This window comes from Raphanus sativus, chromosome 6, assembly GCF_000801105.2.
Source record: "Raphanus sativus cultivar WK10039 chromosome 6, ASM80110v3, whole genome shotgun sequence".
NCBI classification, from domain to species: Eukaryota; Viridiplantae; Streptophyta; class Magnoliopsida; order Brassicales; family Brassicaceae; genus Raphanus; species Raphanus sativus.
Genome location: NC_079516.1, coordinates 47,955,745 through 47,979,716, shown reverse-complemented (window position 1 = coordinate 47,979,716; position 23,972 = coordinate 47,955,745). Strand labels below are relative to the sequence as shown.

Genomic DNA, 23,972 nt, shown 5'->3' with positions numbered 1-23,972 from the left:
TAAATGATTTTAAAAAGATACAAACGGTCATAAAATCATATAAGTATGAAGTCTTATATTATATAAAACCATATTAAAAATATTTCAAAAATATGTTAATATCATTTAAATTTAATTATATATCATATAAAATAGATAATAGTTATTTTTGGACTTATTTGTGATAAAAATGGTTTATAAACATGAGTGGTTTTTCTGTTTATGTGCTCACACCAACTTAATTATATACATAATAGTTGTTGTCTTTTCAATTATTTAATATATATTTATTATTTTTTAATTTTTTTCAGAAACTAAAATAAATTCAAATAGACTCTGCAAACCAAACTGATAGCTCCACATCCATATTTATTATTTTGTTATTTCATAATATGTAACAACGTAAAATAAATAATAATAAGTAAATTTTTTGTATATATAAATGTTCATTGAGTGCAATGCGCGGATCTTAACCTTGTATGAATATTATATGATGATCGTTATGACTGCATATTGTGGTAAAAATTTCTGTATTTATAAATGTTCAGTATATATTTTCAATTACCCATGGTATTGTGATTATTAATATATTTGTGATAAAATATGTATCTAACAATTTATGTGTTTACATATGTGTAAATATTATTATATTTAAATGTCACATTAAGATAATAAACTCTATGTTTACTTTAAAATAGGTGTTGTTCTGTCTAATATGAATCTGACTTGACTTGGCCAAAAATGTAAGACAAATCTACATAAATAAGTTACTATATTAGACTATATACAATGATCATTTTGTTCAAAGCCACTTTTCTTCCTCTTAACACTCTATAGCATCTTATTTTTCTCACCGAATAATTCAATGTTCATTATAATTTTTTATCTCATATGATAATTTTGTTTAAACAAAGTCAATATTCTACCCCATCATTTTATTTTATATTATTTTAATGATTTAAAATATATATCAATAACAATTAATCATCAACTAAAATTAAGTTAAAATAACAAAGTTTTGCATAATTTCAAATTATTTTTTTATAATTTTTATTTTCTATTCTTAAATTTTAACACTACGAAAACGAAATTAATTATCAAAACAAGTACATTATACCAAATTTAAATGAAAATTCTATATTTTGAAAATAAGAAAATGATAAATTTTGATATATAATATAATAAAATATAGATTAATTCATTATAAAATTAAATTCAAATAATTAGGATGAAAATTTCATAGCTCTTAACATACAATAATATTTCAACACATGTTTTAACTTTTTATTATTTTAAAAGTCATTTCCGATACTCAATACCAATACAATACTTTTTATTATTTTAAAAGTCTATAGCGCATTGTTTTTCAAAAAAAAAAAAGTCTATAGCTCATTGCTTTAGATGATAGCGTTTGCCATTTTTGTCCTAGATTTTTAAAATTTCCTTTAGTTTAAAGTTTTTTTCATAATTAACATAAGCTATGGGATATGTTATTATCAGAGCTGCTAATATATGAACCTGGAGTGGTAGAACATGTCAAGTGCAATAAATGGTATAAGGTTAAAAATTTCTTCAAAAAAAAAGTATAAGGTTAAAAAAGCATGACTTGGTGCTTGTCAATATCACTTTTAAGCAACCATATATTGGATCTCGAGAGAATACAATGGCAGTAAGAACCAGCAGTCTGATCACTTGGTAAGAGAGTTCGCAAACATCACTCATAATTATATCAACAATCGGCTGAAGTCACAAAAAGCAAAGCTATCAGAAACTGAAGATAAAACACAACTCAACCAAGCCAGTTCAAAAACATTGTTTAACAAAAGTCCGTTTTGATCTGTTTTTATAAACACTAGTTATTAAAATACGAATCTTACATTTCAGAAAAAAAAAGAATAAAGGTAAACAACACTAAAATATAATTGGAAATTATGAAGAGGATGTATTCATCACCACTATAAAAAAATGCTTAACTCCTAAGAAAAGGGTATAGCTCATATCTTACGTCACAGTTCACACCCAAAATTCTCGCTCCTTGTTTAATGTCGCCGTTCTTGAAAAGCTTTGTTATACTCCATGTCAAACAACTTTTACAATCTATTGTTTCGCTTACACACTGCACCATTGCATATAATGTAATTTTCCCGAACTTCTTTTTTCCTGCCGCGTAATATATGATGACAGAACTAGCCCCCGTGTTTTTCTTGACTTTAAGTGTTAGCTCAGACAAAAAATTCATCGCCCTCTTGGCAAACAATTTTGCATCCCCTCTCACATTATTTGGGTTGTACATAGAAAAAATATTCTTGTAATTAGTTTTGATTGACATTGATTCACCAAACGCACTAACCCAAAGAAAACATTGGTCGTACCATATTATACCTCCTTTGTTCCTCAGACATCTTTTACGAAACTGCAATATAAACCATATCTGTTTTGTAGTCTTTTAATTGATGAATTATATTTCAGTGAAAGCTTTCCTCTCCTAATTATTTGCATAATATGTGATTATTTTGATGATTAGGAAATTTTTTTAAAGTTAAGGATTTAAAGAAACCACTCATGTATAAATAGTTTGTAACTTTTATTAACATAGTTGCATTTAATGAAAAATATCGTCAATATAATCCCGTTCCTATACAACATTTATGATAAAATTGTGATATTTAAATAACCAGGGTTGAGAGGGGTTTGGATATCTAGAAATTTCAGGGCATCCGGATCTGTTAGATCCATGTTATGACTATCTATATTTAGGTCTGTGATTTTTGGATATCAAGATATTGGATATTAGTCTAAAATTAAAAAATATTTTAAATATAATATTTTAGAAAATAAAACCAATAATACAAAGTAATTTAAAAATAAAATTGACGTATAAAATTTAATGTATCTTTGATAAATTATTTAGAAAATATATTATAATACATTTACAAACTTTGAAGATCTACTGATCCGAGGTACTATCACACAGATACGATCTTACAAATATCTGGATATTTAGAGTGGATCTAGAGCGAATTTCATATCTAATCCAGATGTTTGATAGTTGTCCCATCCCTATTATAACACATGTCAAAACTTTGCCAGATGATATTTATTTCTAGTTAACTCTAGTCTTATTTTTGTTTCATGTTATCATTTCTCTTTTGGCTCAAAAATAAGGTTTATAAAAACTCAAAAAACGTAATCGTTATATTTAAATATATGACAGTTTATTTACCCCAGCGACTGCAGTGTCAGCGCATGTACGGCATTTAGATCCATAAGAGTCACCACGACACTGGAACATGACGGTGAGAGAATCAAAATTCGGGTCCTTACTTAGGTGCATGGAACCCGTCTGAGCATAACCATCAGTACGAACTTTACGAAAGAGAATGTTGAGGTTGTTCTCGTATTCACTTCCAACATTATATATCCCTTGATTAAGGAGGCATTTGTGGTTGAGATACTCATTGGTAATGTTCAGTGAGGAAACACTATGTGTAATGAGGAATTGGATGGCCAAATTAAGAAAAACAAATCGTTTGGATAGAGAATATGAAAATTTCATTGTTTAAATTTTATTGTTTTTCAATAGAAGATGATTTTGATAATTAATGTGTTGAGGTTGACAATTTTATAGAGGAGATTCAAAAAAATTTAGATGATTGGCTCCTGGATAGAAAAAGAGTGTGCATATTTTTGGCGACGGAAACAGAGGAACAAAGAAAAAGTCCAAATTAAAAATGTTTTACCAAGCTTAAATTCCTAAAAATAAAACCATACTGCTTGGTCAAGCTAGCTTTTAAAGAAAAGAGCCAAGACCAATGGTTAAGCTAGGATTCTCGGCAAATATCTTATATATTAAAGGAGAAACATTTAAAAAGTTATAAACTTTAATTTATATTAATTAAAATAATGATATGCTGAGTTGTCACGTAATTAGAATGCTATTTCTGTTTACGTGGCGGCTTAAGAATCAATTGAGAATTTTGTTAGTCAAAATTTAAATTGCTAGGAAATATTTTATATAGTATGACCATTATATACCATTCATTTATCAAATTGAAATTTATTTTCTATTTTTTCCTTAAATAAAACCTACGGAATTACCTGATGTGATTAATATATATATATATATATAGGGTAATTGATTTCATCTTCAGTTTAAAACACTCAGCAAAGGTTTAAATCCTAACACGTTGATTTTACACTATGGTCCAAGCTTTTTGGTAAATGCAAAAGTGTTCGCTTTGGCCATCGCCGCATTTACAAAGTGATTTCTGACGTCGAAGACCTTTTCCCCTCTGTAATATCCATTCGTTTTTATTCTCTCGGGAATTAACAACGACAACAAAGTCTCTGAAATTTGTCGGTAAAATTGACGAAATCGCCGGAAGAGTTGTCACATACATAGTTTCCGAGAAGATATCGACGACAACTATCATCAATAGTTTCTCGGTTTGTGATAATTTTGTTGGCGTTTCAAATTAAGTTTCATTTCTTAAATCAGCCATCTCCCCCATAAAAAAATTACAATTTTGTAGATCTTACCGTATTCATCTTATCTTCTCAAAGATATTTTCAACCAGGCCTCTGTAATCCTTTCAGACGATGAATGTAGGAAGCTTTTTTTTAGTTTTCTTAGAGCATCGAGACTCTCTATTTTAAAGTTTGCAAAACTCTAAGTGTTTTTTCCAAAAACAAATTTCAAATTGAACTTCAAAATTATTTGCATTTTTACTGAATTGGCCTTGTATTTATCATAATTAATATAAATCCATGAAACCTTTGTAAATAACTAACACACATATAAAAATATTAGAGAAATAGTAATTAATAAAATATTACACTAAAATATAAATTTATAAATAGAAATACATAATTACATACTAAACTACAAATAAAATACCACATTATTTTTTAAATACTGCATTATTTCATAAAATTATTTTCATAATGCTCAAAGTTTGTTTGAAAAATATTTTGGAGGTTCCAGAGAAAATTTATCAAACTGTTAAAGTTGCTGTAATATTTAAATTTGTATAATAATTATGTCTTCATGTATCTTTTAAAAAAATATTTATAAATTTTCTTTTGTAATATTGTTTTAAAATAATATAAATTTTATTTTTATTTTTTTATTTAATTTTATGTGTAAAACGGAAAATTATAAAAACAAATCTGAAACAATTATGAGATATAAAAATTCTAAAGACTAAAATGATAAACGAAAAAATAATTAAGAATCATAAATTTGATATGTAATAAGTTGTAAGGAGTAAAATCCAAATAAAAGATGAAACTTCGAATTTGAAGTTTCGAAGTTTTTTAGAGGAAAACACTCTATTTCTGAAGTTATAAAATTTCCAAATATGCTTTATATTCTTATTATATGATGGTCAGATGTTGTTACTTATTTAAATGAAGTAGATTTTTTTTTTGGCAGATATTGTGATTTTGCGTTTTTTTTGTTGTGGGAGGAGAACTGCGACTCTGGTGTGTGGTCTAACAGTATCGTCTCGATGCGGTGAATGATGAATTGTCCACTTTAGTCTCCTCTTCCGTTTTTAATTCTTCTTCTTAACTAGACTGCAAACAAGTTTGACACCTGCCACGGCTAGTTCTTCACAGCATCTTGGTGGCAGATTCGACGGGGCGTGATGGCTAGGGTTATGTGTTGTATCCGGTTTGTATCGATTTTCTGGTCTAACCTTGTTTATAGGGTTATGTGTTGTATCCGGTTTGTATAGGTTTTCTGGTCTACCCTTCTTTTATGTAAACCACTTATAATCTCTGCGGTTTGGGTTGGTAAAGATATTTATATATCTATTCTACTAAATTAGGAACATAAGTTATTGATGCAAGTTTAGTCTTAACTATTTTAATCAATTAAGAAAAAATATTTAGCACAAATATGATTACAAATAAAAACATAGATATTATTAAAATTAAAAATATGAAAATTAAATTTATAAAAAATGTAAAACAAAAAATATATCTACCATTTGAAGAGCGTATTAGAATTTAGTATTATTTTAAAATACTACTGTGTAACACCCGGCACATGAAACTAAACCGGTGGTTTCGTTGAACTAAACTTCTACTCCGGTTTTCTGAATAAAAGTTTTAGTTTTTTTAAAAAAATATTGAAATTATCGATAATTTCTTGGAAATCAACGACAACATTAAGACTAAACTGTTCATCGGCAATGTTATGGGAAGTATCTCGGTTGTTTCCTGCGATCATTTCCTAGAATATCCCAACGCTCAAACTCCGACTAATTGTTGATCATCGGCAATACCTTGCGAGGTATTTTGCTGTCGGCATATAGATTTATTCTTGTAGTGGAAGATTAAGCAAGAATCTTATCAACATGGAGTAACATTATTTTGTGTGAAATAGTAAAGAATGTAGGCTGTAATTGGTAGCCAAGTATAGAAATTCTATGAATGGACATGATTAAAAAGTGAGATGCAGATGAATGGAATAATTCGAGTTATGGAATAAAAAATATGGATTTTCATTTCACTTCATTCACAATAACTACATTCATTTTTTTTCATCCATTTGAAAAAATCACTGGAACGAAATTTGACTTTTACTCCATTTAAATGATAATTCTTTTTGGAATTAATAGAAATAAGTCATTCTATACATTTTTATTGTAAAAATGGTAATCCATTTTCACTCTTAGATCCTTCCCTTTTTTTTCATGTTCACTTGAGTGAAAAACTACTATTTGTTAGAATTTTTTATATATTATTTGGAAGATATTACAACATTTGAAGTATATCATTTGTCATCACCATAATAGTTTTTAGATTTTTTAGAGAAATAAGTTGGTTCATATAAAAAGATACTATAATTCTCATTAAACTAACCATAAAATTAATTATAGTGTACATAAAATATTTTTCATTATTTCCTTAAGTAAAAAATACGAAATACTTAATGCGATTAATATATATACGGAAATTTATGAATTAATGAATTTGAATAATAACGACTTGATAAAAATTTGTCTACCATCTATCATTTTTGTTTAATTTTATATTATGAAGATAATTTAAACAATCACAATAATCATATAATAAAAAAATAAATTCATGTGTATCTATTATATTTTGATTTTTTAAAATGATTATAATTTTAAAAACTGTTAAAAGTCTCACATTCAAAATTTCGTGTTCACTTATTTAATTTCTTTTTTTAACAATACAAAATGATCATTAGTATTGTCTAAATTAAACTATATAAGATATAAATATACATAATAGTTTTAGTTTCAAATTTGCATTGAACAGTTATTTTAGGTGTGCTTAAATATATATTTATTTTATATATTTCATTATAAACAGTTGTTTTACATGTTGTGATTTTTTTTTTTGTAAAACATGCCAATTTAAGAAATTTAAAATTTCACACACCACTATTTTTATTTAATATTATTTTAATTATTTTAGCTATATATTAATAACCATTATCTTCTGAAATTAAATTAAAATATTTTACATAATTTAAAAATACTTTTATAAATTATATTTTATATTCTTAACAAATTATGAAATGGAAATAATTATTAAAACAAGTACAATTTATACCAAAATTAAATGAAACATTCTCTGTTTTAAAAATATGAAAATGATAAATTTTGATGTATAATATAGTAGAAATAGATTAATTCATTATAAAATTAAGTTCAAATAATTAGGATGAAAATGTCATAGTTCTTAACATACAATAATATTTATAACACATAGCTTTAGATGCTGACAATTTTCCACTTATGGTCCTATATTTCTTATTTTTCTTTTAGTTAAAAGTTCTTAACAGAATTAAAATTAACATAAGCTATGGGACATGTTCTTCTCAGAGTTGGTAAGTACAATAAAAGGGATTAGGTTAAAAGAGCATGACTTGGTGCTTGTAAACTCACTTTTCAAGAAACCATATATTGGATCTCAAGAGAATGCAATGGCACTAAAAACCAGCAGCCTCGTCACTTGGTAAGAGAGTTCGCAAACATCATTCATAATTATATCAGCAATCGGCTGAAGCCACTAAAACCAAAGCTATCAGAAACTGAAGATGAAACACAATTCCGTTGAATAATAGCCTCAAGAATTCCAAGCCAGTTGAAAATCATTGTTTAACAAAAAAAAAAGTTTTGATCTTCTAAATAATTCTTTGGATCTATTTCTTAATCACTATTTATTAATATATGTATTAAACTTCAGCAAAAAAAAGTAAACAAAACTAAAACATAATTAGAAGTTACGAAGCGGATATATTCATCACCACCACAAAAAAATGCTCAACTCCTAATAAAAGGGTATAGCTCATATCTTACTTCACAGTTCGAACCTAAAACTCTTCCTCCTTGTTTAATGTTGTCGTTCTTGAAAAGCTTTGCGATGCTCCATATCAAACAACTTTTACAATCTATTGTTAATTCTACACACTGCACCATTGCATACAATGTATTTTTCCCAAGCTTCTTTTTCCCTTCTGCGTAAAGTATGACGAGGTCGCCAGCCTCGCTATTTTTATCAACTTTAAGTGTTAGCTCAGAGAAAAAATCCAACACCTTCTTAACAAACAATTTTGCATCTCCTCTCACGTTATTTGAGTTGTACATAGAAAAAATATTCTTGTAGTCAGTATTGATTGGCATTTCTTCACCGATCGCACTAACCCAGAGAAAACATTGGTCATACCATATTATTCCTCCTTTGTTTCTTAGACATCTTCTACGAAACTGCATTATCAACCCATATATGTTTTGCATCATTTTAAAAGATGAAATAATATTTCAGTGAAAGCTTTCTTCTCCTAATATTTGTATAATATACCATAAGTAGAGCAATCCCTAGTCAGTAATTCGGTTTCAACACAACATTTATGATAAATTGTGATGTCTAAATAACCAGAGTTGAGAGGGGTTTGGATATCCAGAAATTTCAGGGTATCCAGGATCCGTTAGATCCATGTTATGACTATCCATATCTAGACCTGTGATTTTTGGATAACTAGATATTGATATTTATTTAAAATGAAATTAATATTCCAAAATAACATGTAATCTTTTAAAAAGTAAAAGTAATACTATAAAATAATTCAAAATAAAAAATGTATAAAATTTAATTTTATCAGTGGTTATACTATCACACTAATACGATCTTACAAATATCTGGATATTTAGAGTGGATCTAGAGCGAATATCATATCTGATCTAGATCTTTGATAGTTACACCATCCATATCTTTGATATTTTTTTAGTTAACCATAATCTTATTTTTGTTTCATGTAGTCATTTCTATTTTGTTCAAATGAAGGTTTTATAACACCTCAAAAACGTAAACATTATATTTAAATGTATGATGGCTCGTTTACCCCTGCAACTGCAGTGTCAGCACATGAACGGCATTTAGACCCATAAGAGTCACCACGACACTGGAACATGACGGTAACAGCATCAGGAGCAGGTTCACGACCCAAGCTTGTGCGCACAAAACCGTTGTTATAATAATTACCATTACGAACACTGCGCAAAATAATGTTGAGGTTGTCCTCGTACTCACTTCCAGAATTATATATCCCTTGATCAAGGAAGCATTTGTGGTTGAGATAATCATTGGTAAGGTTCAACGAAGAAACACTATGTATGATGAAGAATTGCATAGCCAAAATAGAGGAAACAAATCTTTTGGGTAGAGAATATGAATATGTCATTCTTTTAGATTTTATTGTTTTTCAGTAAAGGGTGATTTTGATAAATGATGTGTTGAGACTGACAGTTATATATAAGAGATTAAAATGGATTTAGTTGAATGGCTCCTTAGATAGAAGAGAAAAATGTGCATATTTTTGGCGGCGGAAAGAGGGGGATAATGAAAAAGTCCAAATTCAAAATGTTTTACTAAGTTTAAACCTCTAAAAATAAAATCAAACTGATACTAAAATTTTCACCACTTATGAACTAAATGGGTTCTGTAATATGTTCTAACTTTGTAATTATAATATGAATACTAGATTTTGATCCGCACTTTATTAATTATTTTAAAAGTGCATGATATTTTATGATGCAACATTCCATTAAAAATTATTACAAATATTTTGTTAATTTATAGCTCTTTTGTCTATTTAAACCTTTTTCCTTTAAATCCGTGCTTTTAAAACTCAATCCGGATCCGTATTCGATTCATACACACGGTCGAACCGGTAAATCCATTAACCCGATATATAATTCAGTTTGGGTTTTAAGAAATACCCATTATTTAAAAATTCGAGAAACCATCAAAATAGCTAAAACCTGATGCTTCTAGTTTAATCGAAAAGTGATCTATATGTAATCCAACTTGATTTACCTAGTTATTATTTAAAATTTAAAATTTAACTTCAATGTTCTCATTAGATATTTCAGTTTTTTTTAATTTTATTGTATTTTTATTATATGTGGTAGCACTAACTTGTTAAAGAAAATGTTTAACAATTTTTTAATAATTTATGTGAAACGAAAAAATAAAGAAATATATTTAAATTTTACTAAATCTATAACATAATTTTATTGTATTTTTAATATGTATATATATAATTATATATTGAATTGATTAAACTATTGAGATACAGTTTACTCGCAGTCTGGTACAATGTCTGCATAAAGTTAGAAAACATTGACTTAAACATATTTTTACTTTTTATAATTTTTATAATATAATTTTTATTAAATTTGGCCAAAATGATATATGATTTTATATACTAATTCTATTTATATTGATCACATATCTCGAAAGCTAATATATATTATTGGTTATTTCAGATTGTATTATTATTTGAAGACATTGAGCATTAATAGGATATTACTTACTTAGAAGACATAAAGACCTTGAAAGAGTCCTTCCACAGCTTGGAAATCATTCATGTACCTCGCACACAAAATCAGAAGGCCGATAGTCTAGCACGTAGTGCTAGGAAACAAACGTCCTTTGTTGTGCACATGGATGCAGAACTACCAATTTAGTTTACAGAGTCAGTTTGAGTCTACAAAAGTCGATGACAAAAAAAAAGATCTATTAATTTATATTAGTTATATAAGATTTTTTATTTGTGAAAACGAGTTAAAATCTATAACTTTAATTTTGTTCAACAATAGTAGATCTTAGAATACTCTATAACATATTTGTGTAAGCACTTTAACCTACTAATTAAAGTTTAAAGGTTTTTACTGATAAATTGAGGTAAAGTAAAGTGTTTGAACTTCTTATTTATATGTAACAGAATAATAATTTTTAACTATTAATTTGAATTCCTACTTGTAAACCCACACTTTTAGCTATTATGTTATACTAGAGCACCATTATCCGTAAACACCATTTCTTACCGTAAATTACCAATATGATTCAACTTTTATAATTAATTTTGAACATAAAAAGTTGAACTAATAATAGTAGAACATGTCGCAACATAATACCTCAGATTTGTTTTTACGTCTCTCGAAGGCGATATTTTTCTCTCTTCTATTTTTTTTTTCCCTCTCTCGTACTTTTGTCATTTGATTTATGATTATTAGGGTGAGAGATTTAGTGAGGGCTCACCACAAAAGATGGCCTTAAGAGCATTAACGGACAATCTCAGTCTGAATTCCTTAAGATTATTATAATGATTTTGTAACGACCCGGTATCAGACTGAGATTGTCCGTTAGGAATTTAGTGAGGGCTCACCACAAAAGATGGCCTAGCCTTCGTCAAATTATTTGGGTATACAATTTAAAACTAATAACAACGAATGGATGTAAGAGAGACACGTTGATTTAGAGTCTCTAAACTTATGGCAATAATCTCTTCCCAAAAGGATGTACTTCAGTATTTCCTTACTCTCTCTCCATTTATTTAATTTTTTATTATTTTGAAAGCTGGATACTCACCTAAAAAATGTACCACTGCGGATGCTCTTGTTTTCTAGACTTATTATAAATCTCTTTTATTAAATGTACGTTTAATTTGATCTATTAAAACAAAACATTCTTTAAAAATAAAATCTTTAATTGATGTGTTTATTACAAGATATGCCACTGACCTTTTCTATTAATTTTAATTATTCATTAATGCTATTTTGGTAACAGAAAATCTATCTATGTATATAAAAAAATGTTGCTTCTCTCACAGGCCTCCACGTCGTCGTCCAGCCTGGAAACTCGCGCGTCCTTCAATCGACACGTGTCCACTCGCCCTAAACGCTAAACGCTGCGTTTCATTTTTTTCTTTCTGAAATCTGATGGGCCTGACATCTTATTTTGTCTCAGCATATATCTTTATTAAGCCCATACCACTATAAGCATACTATCATGTGTTGAACACAGCGTTTCATATATTGTATCGATCTCCTCTCTCCGCCGACCGCCTGAGGCGATCATAGGGTTCCCATCGATTCATTCGTCTCCTTCCTCATGACCCAGCGATCAATCGGCTTCGTCTCCTTCCTTATTCGTGTCCTTTAACCACATCTTGATATATGCATCACGCCTCAGAGTTTCCAATCAGTGGGAATGGATGATTTGAGCAAGAAGCTTCGAGATATCTGGACTCATCTGAAGTACATTTATACGGAAACTATGCAAAGGTAAGCGAGAAACAGAGGGAGAGAGAGAGAGAGAGGGAAATGTACATGGAGCGGTGACGAAGAGGAGGATGTGAGGGTGGAGACGGATCTGAGAAGAGAAGTTTTGCCCCGTGAGGATACGGAGGCTAGGAGAAGGAGGAGGAGCGTCGGAGTTCTCATCGGGACGCCGCTCATTCTCACTCAGTCGTGGCGTTTTTTTCCTTTTCCTCATCGTCGTCGGTGATCCGAATTTTATTGTTTGGTTCGGTTTAACAGATCCAATTGATCTCAGGGATCGCAATTCAACAGTTCGGTGGAAAAGATGTGTTTGTCACGTGTATAATTTGATGGATGTTTATTTTGTTTAGTCAACTCAGCTTCAACTAAGAGTTTCGCTGGGCCTGAGTCAACTGTTATGAAACATTTTGATGGGCTCTATCTTATATAAAGATCCTAAATTGTAAAACAACTTACAAACATACGTTGAAATATAATTTTTCATTACTTGATGTTCAACTCTTTTTTTTTTTGAACATTATGTTCAACTCTTCTTGCAGACTACTGAAACAGATGATCTAGAAAGGAGTTTGGGTTGCGACGATTAGGACTAATCGGAGAAACATGACTTTATTTGTTGGTTGACCATATGCATTAAATAAAAACAGCCATCTTTTCTCAGAAACCATGATAATGTCTACTGGCGTAGCAAATGAGGTAAAACTGGATACACTTTGTTTTTGTAACATCTTTAACACTGCAAGTAAATTTCATCACTGGTCCAAAAGCCCCGTGGTTCGAGAGATGAACTTAAGAAATAATTAATTTATAAACAAGGATTAAGTTAAGATGATGACACATGACATTCTTTGATTAAATCCCCAATACTTATCATATCACATTATATATATTTAAAATTTAGTCTAGCTTTAAAAGTCCCAAGAGACTAAACCTCTTTCTTAACTCTCTCTCGGTGTTCAAAGAAAACTCCCTCTTTATATATATCTGCAAACGTATTTTTTTTGTCAGCGACCTAAATAGATTTTATACTCTCTAAATCAAACCAATAGCTCCATATCCATATGGAAGACAAACGACAGTTACTCTCTAGCATTTCATGCGAGAATGTATGTCTTTAAATTCCGCGTCCGTGATATATGAATGATCTCTGAACGTGCAAAACATAAATTAAGAGAACAAATAAACATTTGAGTTCAGTGTACCAGCAAGTCTTTATGCTTCTTCTATCCAACAATATTGCTTCTAAACAAGAATCAAGTCCAATAACTGATTAGTGTTCCTTACATACTCATAATATGCATATTATAAACATATTTATAGCCAATTACATCATATACAGTGTATAATATATCAAACACACAATGGTAATTATATGATTGCTCTATGAAAATTTACAAATTTTAAAACCTATTTGTCTATCATTTCAGTGCAACTAAAAACAAGTTCCATTCAAATTATAAACAATTCAGTAATTACATTTTTAAATCGTTCATTATTTGCATTGATTTTTTTTTCTAAAATAGAAAATTGAAACAATCTGTATAATATGAATAATTTAATATAATGAAATGATTCTAAAATCAAACAAAAACAAGAAAAATCATATAAATAGTAACATTCATGCATTTAAACCGTAATAGATATAATATAATCCATAAATTTGAGTAGGAGATTACTCTAGGTTCATGTATGAAATACAGTTAATGTGTGTATAAATTCATCCAACTCGAGAAAATTACAAGAAATGATGTAATGCCACCCAAAAAAAATCATAACTAATTATCAAGATCGTACGGTTTATTTAATCTTTAAAAAATAACATGCACAAAGTTTAACTAATATGTATATTTTTATAAATAATAAAAACTTATATTAAATATTTTCTCAAACAATTTAAATTATTTTCAAACTTTCATCTCGCCCGTAGGGCGGGCCGGCCCTAGTTATACAAATTCTTAAATCATATAAATGATACCAATCATACCATATATTACTAACCTAATACATGCATAGAATATATCATATTTAAATCACATCTAAATTAACCAAAATATATAATATTAATACATGAAACTATTTGATACAATAATGTATTATGTGTTACATAGTATATTTATTATACCATAAAATAACCCTAATACGTTAAATTATTATTTTTGAACTATTCATTACATTATTTGATAGTATATTATGTTTTGAAAGTTAATATATAATATAGTAAAATAACATTAATGATCTGTTTATCCAAATAAAAATATTAAACCATATGAATTCAAAAATCTCAAAAATCTAATCTCAACAATTAACTATTTGTTTAAAAAAATTAAGTATCCTAATTTTCTTAATATGATAATATTTAAATCTAATTTTCATTATAAATTTACAATTATATACAACACTAACTTATATTCATAATCAGATATATCTTTTTTATTCTAATACTAGGGGTTGGCCCGCCCTACGGGCGGGTGAGTTTACAACAAAACTATTTAATATTTTAATACATTTTAATTTTATTAAATATTTTAAAGTAATAAATATAATTTTAATTTAAGATTATATTGTAAATTTTATTAAAATTTATTGGTTTGAATTGAAAGAACCACTAACAGAGTTTTAGAAAACATAGAATTAATAAATAAAGAAAATAAGGAAAATGTAATGATTTATATTTCTTCTTTTGATTTTTATTTCACATTAATATATTTGTTCTTAAATAAATGCAACTGGTACATTTTTCTAAGAGTTTAAAATTTTAATAATTTACACTAATTAATTTCTCACAATATGATTCATCTCCAAATCAAATAAATTGAAAATATAATGTAAAAAAGTATAAAAAATTATATTGTAAAGTACTATATAAATAGTTTCAATAATGTCATAAATAATGATTAATATATTTTATTTAACAACAAATAACTTTTTATAATATATGTTTGTTTCACCGGTATTAGATTTTCAATTTATAATGAAATTTTATTCGATTTTAGGGTTTTATTAATAATAGTTTGTAAATTATTTAAGCATTTTTTGAACTTTGTCTTATAACAAAAACTATTTGTTGGAAATTTTTGCTCATGCTAAATGAAAATTTATTTTTACAGATTAATAGTTTTTAAAATTAATAAAATATTTCATTTAAACTGAAGTTTGCTTGAGTTTCATGCCACATCATATCAAATAAGTTACTTCGAATTCGAATAAGTTAGAATGAACCAAACGTAATTTAACCAAATTAACTTAAATACAGCGTAACCATTAATAATTTGGAAATTAAGATGATTCGAACCGTATATAAATATTTTTTGAAATTTCAAACTAAAAGAAATAACTTAGTCTTTTAACATTTTTAGTGTTGGCTGTTTTGGCGTCGAACTTTTTGTTTGTTTGGGTCATTTTGTATGTGTTAGTATTTTTTTTATTTGGATAAAATATTTAAGTGTTTGTATTAGTATAATGTTGTTGGGGATTCAGAAAGTATAATTTTTGCGGATACTGTAGGAAGATTTTTTAATGTCTTATGTTGTTTTAGTTTGTTTGCCATAGTCCAAAATTACCGATTCAGAATTAAAAAAGTAGTTTACAGCTTCAGTTCTCTTCATCGTAATTTTAAAAAAGTAGTTAAGTGAAGAAAAAAATGTAGTTGAATTTCATTTATCTGAAATAGAAAACCGAAACCATGAAAAATACATATTGTGTTCAAATTCCTGCTCTTTTCTCCATAATATTATTATACCATAAAAATAGATAGCATTGTCATATTAATCCTTCAACACTTGTTCAATATCTGATCGTATTGCAAGCTAAAGATGTGAACGTTTGGCACACCAGTCACCCAACTGTTATACATAAGGTTTTAAAATCTTTGAAACTTTAGGGTCGTCAAAGTTTGTGAGTTTGGATTTTCATGAAACACCTTTATCTTCAAAATCAACTGCATGAACCTTCTGTTCTAACTCAATGCCATTCGTTGATGATCTTAATTTTTCCCAACAGAATAGGTTTCTAAAATTTAAATGTAGACATGAGTTTAATAATCGAAGAACACAGTTGTTATTTAGCTGAAATCATAGAAACTGAAAGAAAATTATGTAATGTAAAAAAATCATAATGTGAACTAAGCTTGTAAGAAATAGAAGGGTTATAAGGTAGATGACTTGAGTAAGTAATCTTGAGCGGGCCTTCTTGAGTGGGCAACCAGCTCCTGGAAGCTGTCGTTCCTCTGCAATGATCCTGCCAGAATTGAGTTCATCACTTGCTGCTTCTGCTGCAGATGGACCCGTGGGGTTCATGGAGAGGTCATTACTTCCAGTGTTCTGGTCAGTGGCACTTGCCTTGTCACCATCTAAGAAATAGCCGGCCTGCAAAGAAACATTATTATTTAGCAATAGACGTAGGTGTTGATTGTTCATTTTTAAAGATGTCAGTCATCTATGTATTTGAAGCTATTGTGTTTCAGTTTCTTTTTTTTGGAAACAAACGTCGGCTTATGATATGCATTGGTGACAAAGAATGGATCTAGCCTGACAAAAACACGAAGAGTGTCCCTGAATTTGGTGGAAGAAATAACATCCCATTTAATAAAAGATTTAAAAGTAGATATATGTAAACTTTCCACACTGAATCAAAGCTTAGAGATTGGTAAACTTGTCATATACCTATCAAGCTTTAAGGTAGCCATGAAGCGTTGAGTGCTCTGGGTGCTACGTTATAAATGGTTTTGATCACTCCAACGTCACAGTTAAATGTATAACAATTATGTCGAATGCTTGTAAAGGATGTTTACGAAGTTAAGCAACTATGATCGGTAAAACATTATCTATCGACTTATATACCTGTCAATAGGAACTGTAACCACAACACGTTGAATAGCATGATTCTCATCCTTGTAGGTGGTCTTGATGTCACAAACATCACCAAAAACATCTGCAGAAAACATTGGTAATTAACGGTTAATAAGGTTGTGGGAAGTTTCAGCCAAACATGCATTATTAGAGAATCAGAAAAGCATGACTGGCTAAACATACCCGGAAAATTCACGTTTGTATTTGCCAAAACCATAAGTTATTCATATTTTGGAAGCCTGGAATTTTATGTTGGGATCGGCTCTGCCAGCTCCACAATCTTGGTCTGGTTGTTGAAGTGTATGGCAACACGTGAGTCGGTGAGCTTGAAGTGGCTGTTTCTTCTAGTAACATCGAATATGCTTAGCCCATAGATTTACCCTTCCTTCAGCAGATGTTTGAAAGTGTTGAGTCTATGAACTCCTATAGACCCTTGGATCAACGTCGTCTACCGAAAATATTAAGGTTTTAGGCAGTTGCCTTAGGGAGATCGATGAAACGAAAATGATAAACTAATTAAAGGACGAACGTTAAAAGATCGTTACCTTCTCATCAGGAGAAACCAGGTTAAAGCCCAGAAGCTTACCCGCTTTCTTCACGTCCTTATCTCCCAAAAACGAAGAAGACTTTTAACAACGGTCTCCTTATAATGTTTTGCCTTCAAATTGTAAAATGAAGCTGGTTAATAGTCATCAGTGGAAGCTCTGTTTCTAGGGTTTATACTACGGTTTAAAGAACCTTTGCGATTCGTCTGGAGCACCTTCTCGACATTTATATATAGTCGTTTTGGTTTAAAGGAAAAGTGAGAAATCTTAATTGCAGGGGAGATAGTGGGATGAATTGATTATCCATCATGATCACTTTGAGTTACTCCGTCATATGAATTGAGGGGAGATGATACGACGGAAGTTACGGTTCACACATCAAAGAAAAAAACTCAATCTTTGGTAATATTTTGTTTGTGGGCTTTCAAGTGGCCCAGACGAATCTACTTCAATAAATAGCAAAACAATTTGAGATGCCACGTGGAGTGTTTTGCCCCATGCTAGAATGATGATGTGGAGGACTGAGCAACCAGACAAGTCTACTTTATATATATAGATATATGAATATTTTTAGTAATAATTGATTGGATAATAAAGAACATGATAATTTTATAAATGATCATCCAATTACTCATAATGCCGATGTTGGAATTATGAACATTATATGATGATCGTTTTGACTGTATATTGTGCCACTCAACTTTCAAGTACACGTGGTATTATTATAATAATAATTTTTATTTTAAAATGTGTGTCTAATATGTGTATATATTATTCAATTTAAATATCACATTCAGGATATGTTTACGCTAAAATACGTGTTATACGACGATATACAAAGATGATTAATTCAAGACTCTTTTATTTTTCAACATTCCATATTATCGTTTCCTTTTTACGAATAATAATTCCACTTTATTTTATTTACCATTCTATAATATTTTTTTTAATAAAACTTAACATTCTACACAAAAAATTAAATTTTATATTATTTTACAACTTTTAACTAAACATTAACAAAAAATATTGATAGAAATTAATAAAATAAAATAAAATATCATTAAAAATCAAGCTTATAAAATAAAAAATATTATTACTAATACAAAAATAAAAATATTTTTTTATTTTATATTTAAATCAAATGAATAAGTCTTTGTTTGCAGAATATAAAATGATTCATTTTAATATATAACAAAAAAATAATATAAAAATTTGGCTTATTAATAATTACAATGAAAAAATGTCATAATTTTTAAAACCAATAATATTTAAACACATGTTTTCACTTTTTATTATTTTGAAACTAAGTTTTGATGCTCAATATCAATGAAATAGTTATTATCTATAAGCAATTTGATTCAGATAATGTCATACAACACTCTTGGGCATATATATATATATATATATATATATATATATATATATATATATATATATATAATTTTCAACTTATTCAAAGTTTCAACAGCATTGAATTCACGTTCTACTCAGAGCGGCTGAGAGAAGATAAAACGGGTTGGTAGATCATGCAATTCACAATAAAAGGTACGAGGTTAAAAGAGCATGACTTGGGGCCTTTCAAACTCACTTTTCAATCAATAAACTATTTGATCTGGAGAACATAATGACAGTAAGAATCAGCAGTCCTATCATTCACTAAGAGAGTTACCAAACATCACTCATAAACATATCAGCAATCGGCTGAAGTCATTAAAGCAGAACTATCAGAGACTGAGGATGGAACACAAGTTAGTTGAGTTATAGGCTCAAGAATTCCAAGCCAGTTGAAATCATTGTTTAAAGAAAATCAATTTTGATTCTAAACAATTTCTGTGGATCTATTTTTGTAAACACTATTTTTATTGATATATAGATATTACATTTCAGCAAAAAGAAAAATCAACATAATTAAAATATAATGAGAAATTATGAAGAGGATGTATTCAAGACGACCTTAATAGTGCTTAACAAATCTAAGAAAAGGGTACAGTTCATACCTTACATCACAGTTCGAACCGAAAACTCTCGCTCCTTGTTTAATAACGTCATTCTTGAAAAGGTTTGTGATACTCCATGTCAAACAAGTTTTACAATCTATTGTTGATTCTATACATTGCACCATTGCATATAATGTATTTTTCCCGAGCTTTTCTTCTCCTGCGGCGTAAAATATGACGCGAAGGCCGTCTCTGGTGGTTTTCTCGACTTTAAGTGTTAGCTCAGAGAAAAAATCCAATGCTCTCTTGGCAAATAGTTTTGCATCCCCTTTCACATTATTTGTATTGTGCATAGAAAAAACATTCTCGTAATTAGTCCTGCTTGGAAATTCTATACCAATCGCACTAACATGGAGAAAACATTGGTCGTACCATATCATTCCTCCTTTGATACTCGGACATTTCTTACGAAACTGCAGTATACAATCATATATGTTTTGTATTATTTTAAATGATTATTTAATATTTCAGTGAAAGATTTCTTCTCCTAATTATTTGTGTAGGAAACGATTATTTGATGATTTGGAGAATTTAAAAAATTAAGGATTTAAAGAAACAACACATGTATAAATTGTTTTCAACCTTTAGTAACACAGTTGCATTTAATAAACATCTTCAATAAGTTTGGTTTCTACATAATCTAAGATTAATTATGATGTCTAGTTAACTAAAAAAATTGGATATCAAAATTTTCAGGATATCCGGACCCATCAGATCCATGCTCCATTATCCATATTGGGGTCTGTGATTTTGGGATATCTAGATAAGGGATAACAATCTAAATATTAACATAACAATTGATATTCATATTTGACACATATCCAAAAATATAATGATAAAATATTTAGCAATATTAAAATAACATTTTATAGCATTATATAAAATAAAAGTATTGCAAAATAAAATATAATACTTTAGAACGTAAAATTAATACTAGGAATCATTTAACATAAATTTTATGCATACAATTTATGTTATCTTGAAAAAGTTATTAATGATATATATTGTAATCATGCTGATCCGAGATTCTATATAAAGATCCGGCCTTCCAAATATCTGGATATTCAAAGTGGAGCCGAACCAGATTTTCACATTGGATCCCCAGGTATTTAACAACTGTCCTATTTCTATCTTTAACAAATGTGAAACTTTGACAGCTAATATTTTTTCTTGTTACTCTAATCTAGTTTTTTGTTTTATGTAGTCAATTCTCTTTTGGCTCAAAGATACAGTTTTACATCATTGCAAACACGTAATTTTATATTTAAATGTATGATGGTTCATTTACCCCTAAAATTGCGGTGTCAAGGCATGTACGGCATTTAGACCCATAAGATTTAGACCCATAAGAATCACCACGACATTGGAGAAGGACGGTAACAAAATTTTCTGCCGTTGTTCCATTACCACTTTGTGAGAAACCGACATTCTCAAAAGGCCTTGTACGAATGTAATGGAAGATCCCGTTGAGGTTTTTCTCGTACTCACTTCCAGAATTATATTTCCCTTGATTAAAGAGACATTTGTGGTTGAGATATTCATTAGTAAGGTTCAGTGACGAAATACTACGTATAATGAAAAATTGCATGGCCAAAATAGGGAAAGAATATGAAAATTTCATTGTTATAGATATTTTATTCCTTTGAGATAAATAGTGATGATTTTTATAAATGAAGTGTTGAGATTGACATATTTATATAGTAAAGAGTTTTAATCGATTGGCTCATAGATAGAGGAAAAAAAGAGTTTGCATATTTTCGGCAATGGAAACGGTGGGACAAAGAAAAGGTCCAAATTGAATTTACTAAGTTTAAACTCCTACAAATAAAATCAAACTGATACAAAACATTACGTGCACTACTCTTGAAATTCAACATACTTTTTAGTACTCTACTAGTATTATCCACGTTAAGTTCGTTTTTTTGCTAAAAGGGTTAAAGTTTTAGCAAAAAAAAAAAAGAAATAGGATAATGCAGATATAGTTTCATCTACACTGTTAAACATGATAATGCAGATATAGGGTTAACTTGTCTAGTCATCAAGTTTTCTTCTAAAATTTGATGAATAAGGAATTTCACACTACAACAACAAAAAATGCAAAATATTTTTTTTTATTTAAACATGAAAAAGGATAATGGTAAACGCACATGCACATGTTTAATCAAACATAGATATATGTAAATATGTAATTTTCTGATAAAAGAATTGAATATACTTTAGGGAAAATTGTTTTTAAGCAAAAATATGATAACTATTTCCCATTAGCCTTATTTCTATTTTGTACCATTCTGTCTTTAATGCATTTTAGTATTTTTTTGAAAATAAATTAAATAAATAGTTTACAAACAAAAAGAATTTCAAAATAGTAATTATAGATGAAATACTTATATCAATTTAGTGGTTTAAATAAATAACTGTTCAAAGAAGAGTTGCCAAGTATAATTTTTTGATGATATCACCAAAACTATTTTACATCCCTTAGATCATTAAAAATGATCATTCTGACCATTGGATTTGAAAATTTATTTTCCTATAAAAAAGATGATGTCATTTTTTTTTTTTTTTTTTTGCTAAAACGTAAATTTCATAGATGAAAGAAGACTTTTACAAAAAGAACTAGAGTTTGAAACCAACTTGGCAAAAAAGAAAATAAAAAACAAGTTGGATCATTTAAACACAACAACAAAGCAATTACCACTATCTCAACCACATAACCATTAAGGATTTGAAGCCCTTTCTCTGTCTCCTAGCTGAGATGATATTCCTAACTTCCTTTTCAATACCAGAAAACACCACGGCAGCAGAGAGAGAAGCCTGGTTGTGAACCAGATTATTTCTTTGCTTCCATAGGTGAAAAATGGTAGTTTGTACTGCAAGCTTCCTAAGTAGAGAAAGCTTTCGAGAAGGTGCTGATCGGATCCAAGATAGTAGTTCAGGCCAGGAAGTAATCATGGAGGTTGGGGGAGAACAGCGCGCCTGAACAAGCCTCCATACGTCGACGCTGTAATCGCAAGTAAGCAAGAGATGATCTCTGTTCTCGTCGTGGGCGGAACAGAATGGGCATAGAGGCGAGATCTGAAGCCCCCATGAAGCTAGCCGAGACCTCGTCGGGAGTCTATCATAGTTAGCAATCCACATTGTGAATGAGTGCTTCGGGATTCCGCCCTTGAACCAAACGACATCGGTCCAGTCTTTAATCTCCTCTCTCGGTCTGAGTACTTCCCAAGTTGTTGCTGACCTGAAAACACGCAAAGGGGAATCACCAGCAATCCATTCATAATAATCTAACTCATCAACAGGTAAAGGCAATGGAATTGTAGTAAGATGAGCATGGAGATCAACTTCCTTTTGGGATCGAGGGTGTGGCAGTAGCCAAGTATCATCTCTGATAACGTCAGCCACCTTCGCTGTCCTCCTCGTCCGTAAAGCTCTGGGTCCGGCGTCGCCTATGTGCTGGATAAGTTGCCCCAAAGGCGACCACACATCATACCAGAAGCTCGCATCACATCCGTTTCCTAGCTTAATTTTACAGAACTGAAGAGCAAGAGGCCTGAGATCGAGAAGCTTCCTCCAAGCCCAGGAGTCTGAAGTATCAGCTTGTATGACCCAGAAAGATTGCCCCTGTAAGTGAGTACTCTGATGCCATTCCACCCAAAGGGATGGGGATTTTGATAACAGCAACCATATGAATTTTAGGCATAAGACTTGATTCCAAACAGTGAAGTTTCTGACTCCGAGACCGCCCTCGTTCTTAGGTAAACAGACCGTACACCAATCCACTTTTGCAATACCTCTCTTCTCTATATTACCAGACCAAAGGAATCTAGAACAAAGAGATTCAATATTTCTGATGCAGCCTTTGGGAAGGATAATAGCAGAGAGCCAAAAGGATACAGTTCCAAAAATAACCGTGTTGATCAATTGAAGTCTCCCTGCGAAGGAGAGCAGTTTTACCGACCAGGATTTGAAGATCACGGTTAGCTTAGACAGTAAGGCCGA

The 23,972-nt window shown here is 29.6% G+C and overlaps 2 protein-coding genes, 1 long non-coding RNA gene and 1 pseudogene across 4 annotated transcripts; all 4 read right to left on the bottom strand.

Annotated features, from left to right (window-relative positions):
- Positions 1-1,798: 1,798 nt before the first annotated feature.
- Positions 1,799-3,570, bottom strand: LOC108810239 (putative cysteine-rich repeat secretory protein 35). Its single transcript, XM_018582371.2, has 2 exons — positions 3,203-3,570; positions 1,799-2,392 (listed from the first exon to the last, which is right to left on the bottom strand). The coding sequence occupies exons 1-2, from the start codon at positions 3,533-3,535 to the stop codon at positions 1,949-1,951; spliced, it is 777 nt and encodes a 258-aa protein (XP_018437873.1). The 5' UTR covers positions 3,536-3,570; the 3' UTR covers positions 1,799-1,948.
- A 4,594-nt stretch (positions 3,571-8,164) lies between these two features.
- On the bottom strand, positions 8,165-9,715 carry LOC108810148 (putative cysteine-rich repeat secretory protein 37). Its single transcript, XM_018582279.2, has 2 exons — positions 9,362-9,715; positions 8,165-8,726 (listed from the first exon to the last, which is right to left on the bottom strand). The coding sequence occupies exons 1-2, from the start codon at positions 9,698-9,700 to the stop codon at positions 8,283-8,285; spliced, it is 783 nt and encodes a 260-aa protein (XP_018437781.2). The 5' UTR covers positions 9,701-9,715; the 3' UTR covers positions 8,165-8,282.
- A 6,886-nt stretch (positions 9,716-16,601) lies between these two features.
- On the bottom strand, positions 16,602-18,362 carry LOC108810444 (uncharacterized). Of its 2 annotated transcripts, XR_008935010.1 has the most exons (5): positions 18,170-18,362; positions 17,977-18,089; positions 17,615-17,879; positions 17,423-17,513; positions 16,602-16,948 (listed from the first exon to the last, which is right to left on the bottom strand). It is a non-coding gene; the product is annotated as an uncharacterized LOC108810444 (long non-coding RNA). The 2 variants fall into 2 exon arrangements; XR_001943100.2 differs by having other exon boundaries at positions 17,977-18,359.
- A 1,455-nt stretch (positions 18,363-19,817) lies between these two features.
- LOC108808727 (cysteine-rich repeat secretory protein 34-like) lies at positions 19,818-21,700 on the bottom strand (annotated as a pseudogene).
- Positions 21,701-23,972: the final 2,272 nt, after the last annotated feature.

Coding starts and splice junctions, on each gene's coding strand:
- LOC108810148 (XM_018582279.2), bottom strand. CDS start 9,700: ATGACATATTCATATTCTCTACCCAAAAGATTTGTTTCCTCTATTTTG. Junction 8,727..9,361: donor CTGACACTGCAGTTGCAGGG/GTAAACGAGCCA, acceptor TTGATAATGCAG/TTTCGTAGAAGATGTCTAAG.
- LOC108810239 (XM_018582371.2), bottom strand. CDS start 3,535: ATGAAATTTTCATATTCTCTATCCAAACGATTTGTTTTTCTTAATTTG. Junction 2,393..3,202: donor CTGACACTGCAGTCGCTGGG/GTAAATAAACTG, acceptor TTTATATTGCAG/TTTCGTAAAAGATGTCTGAG.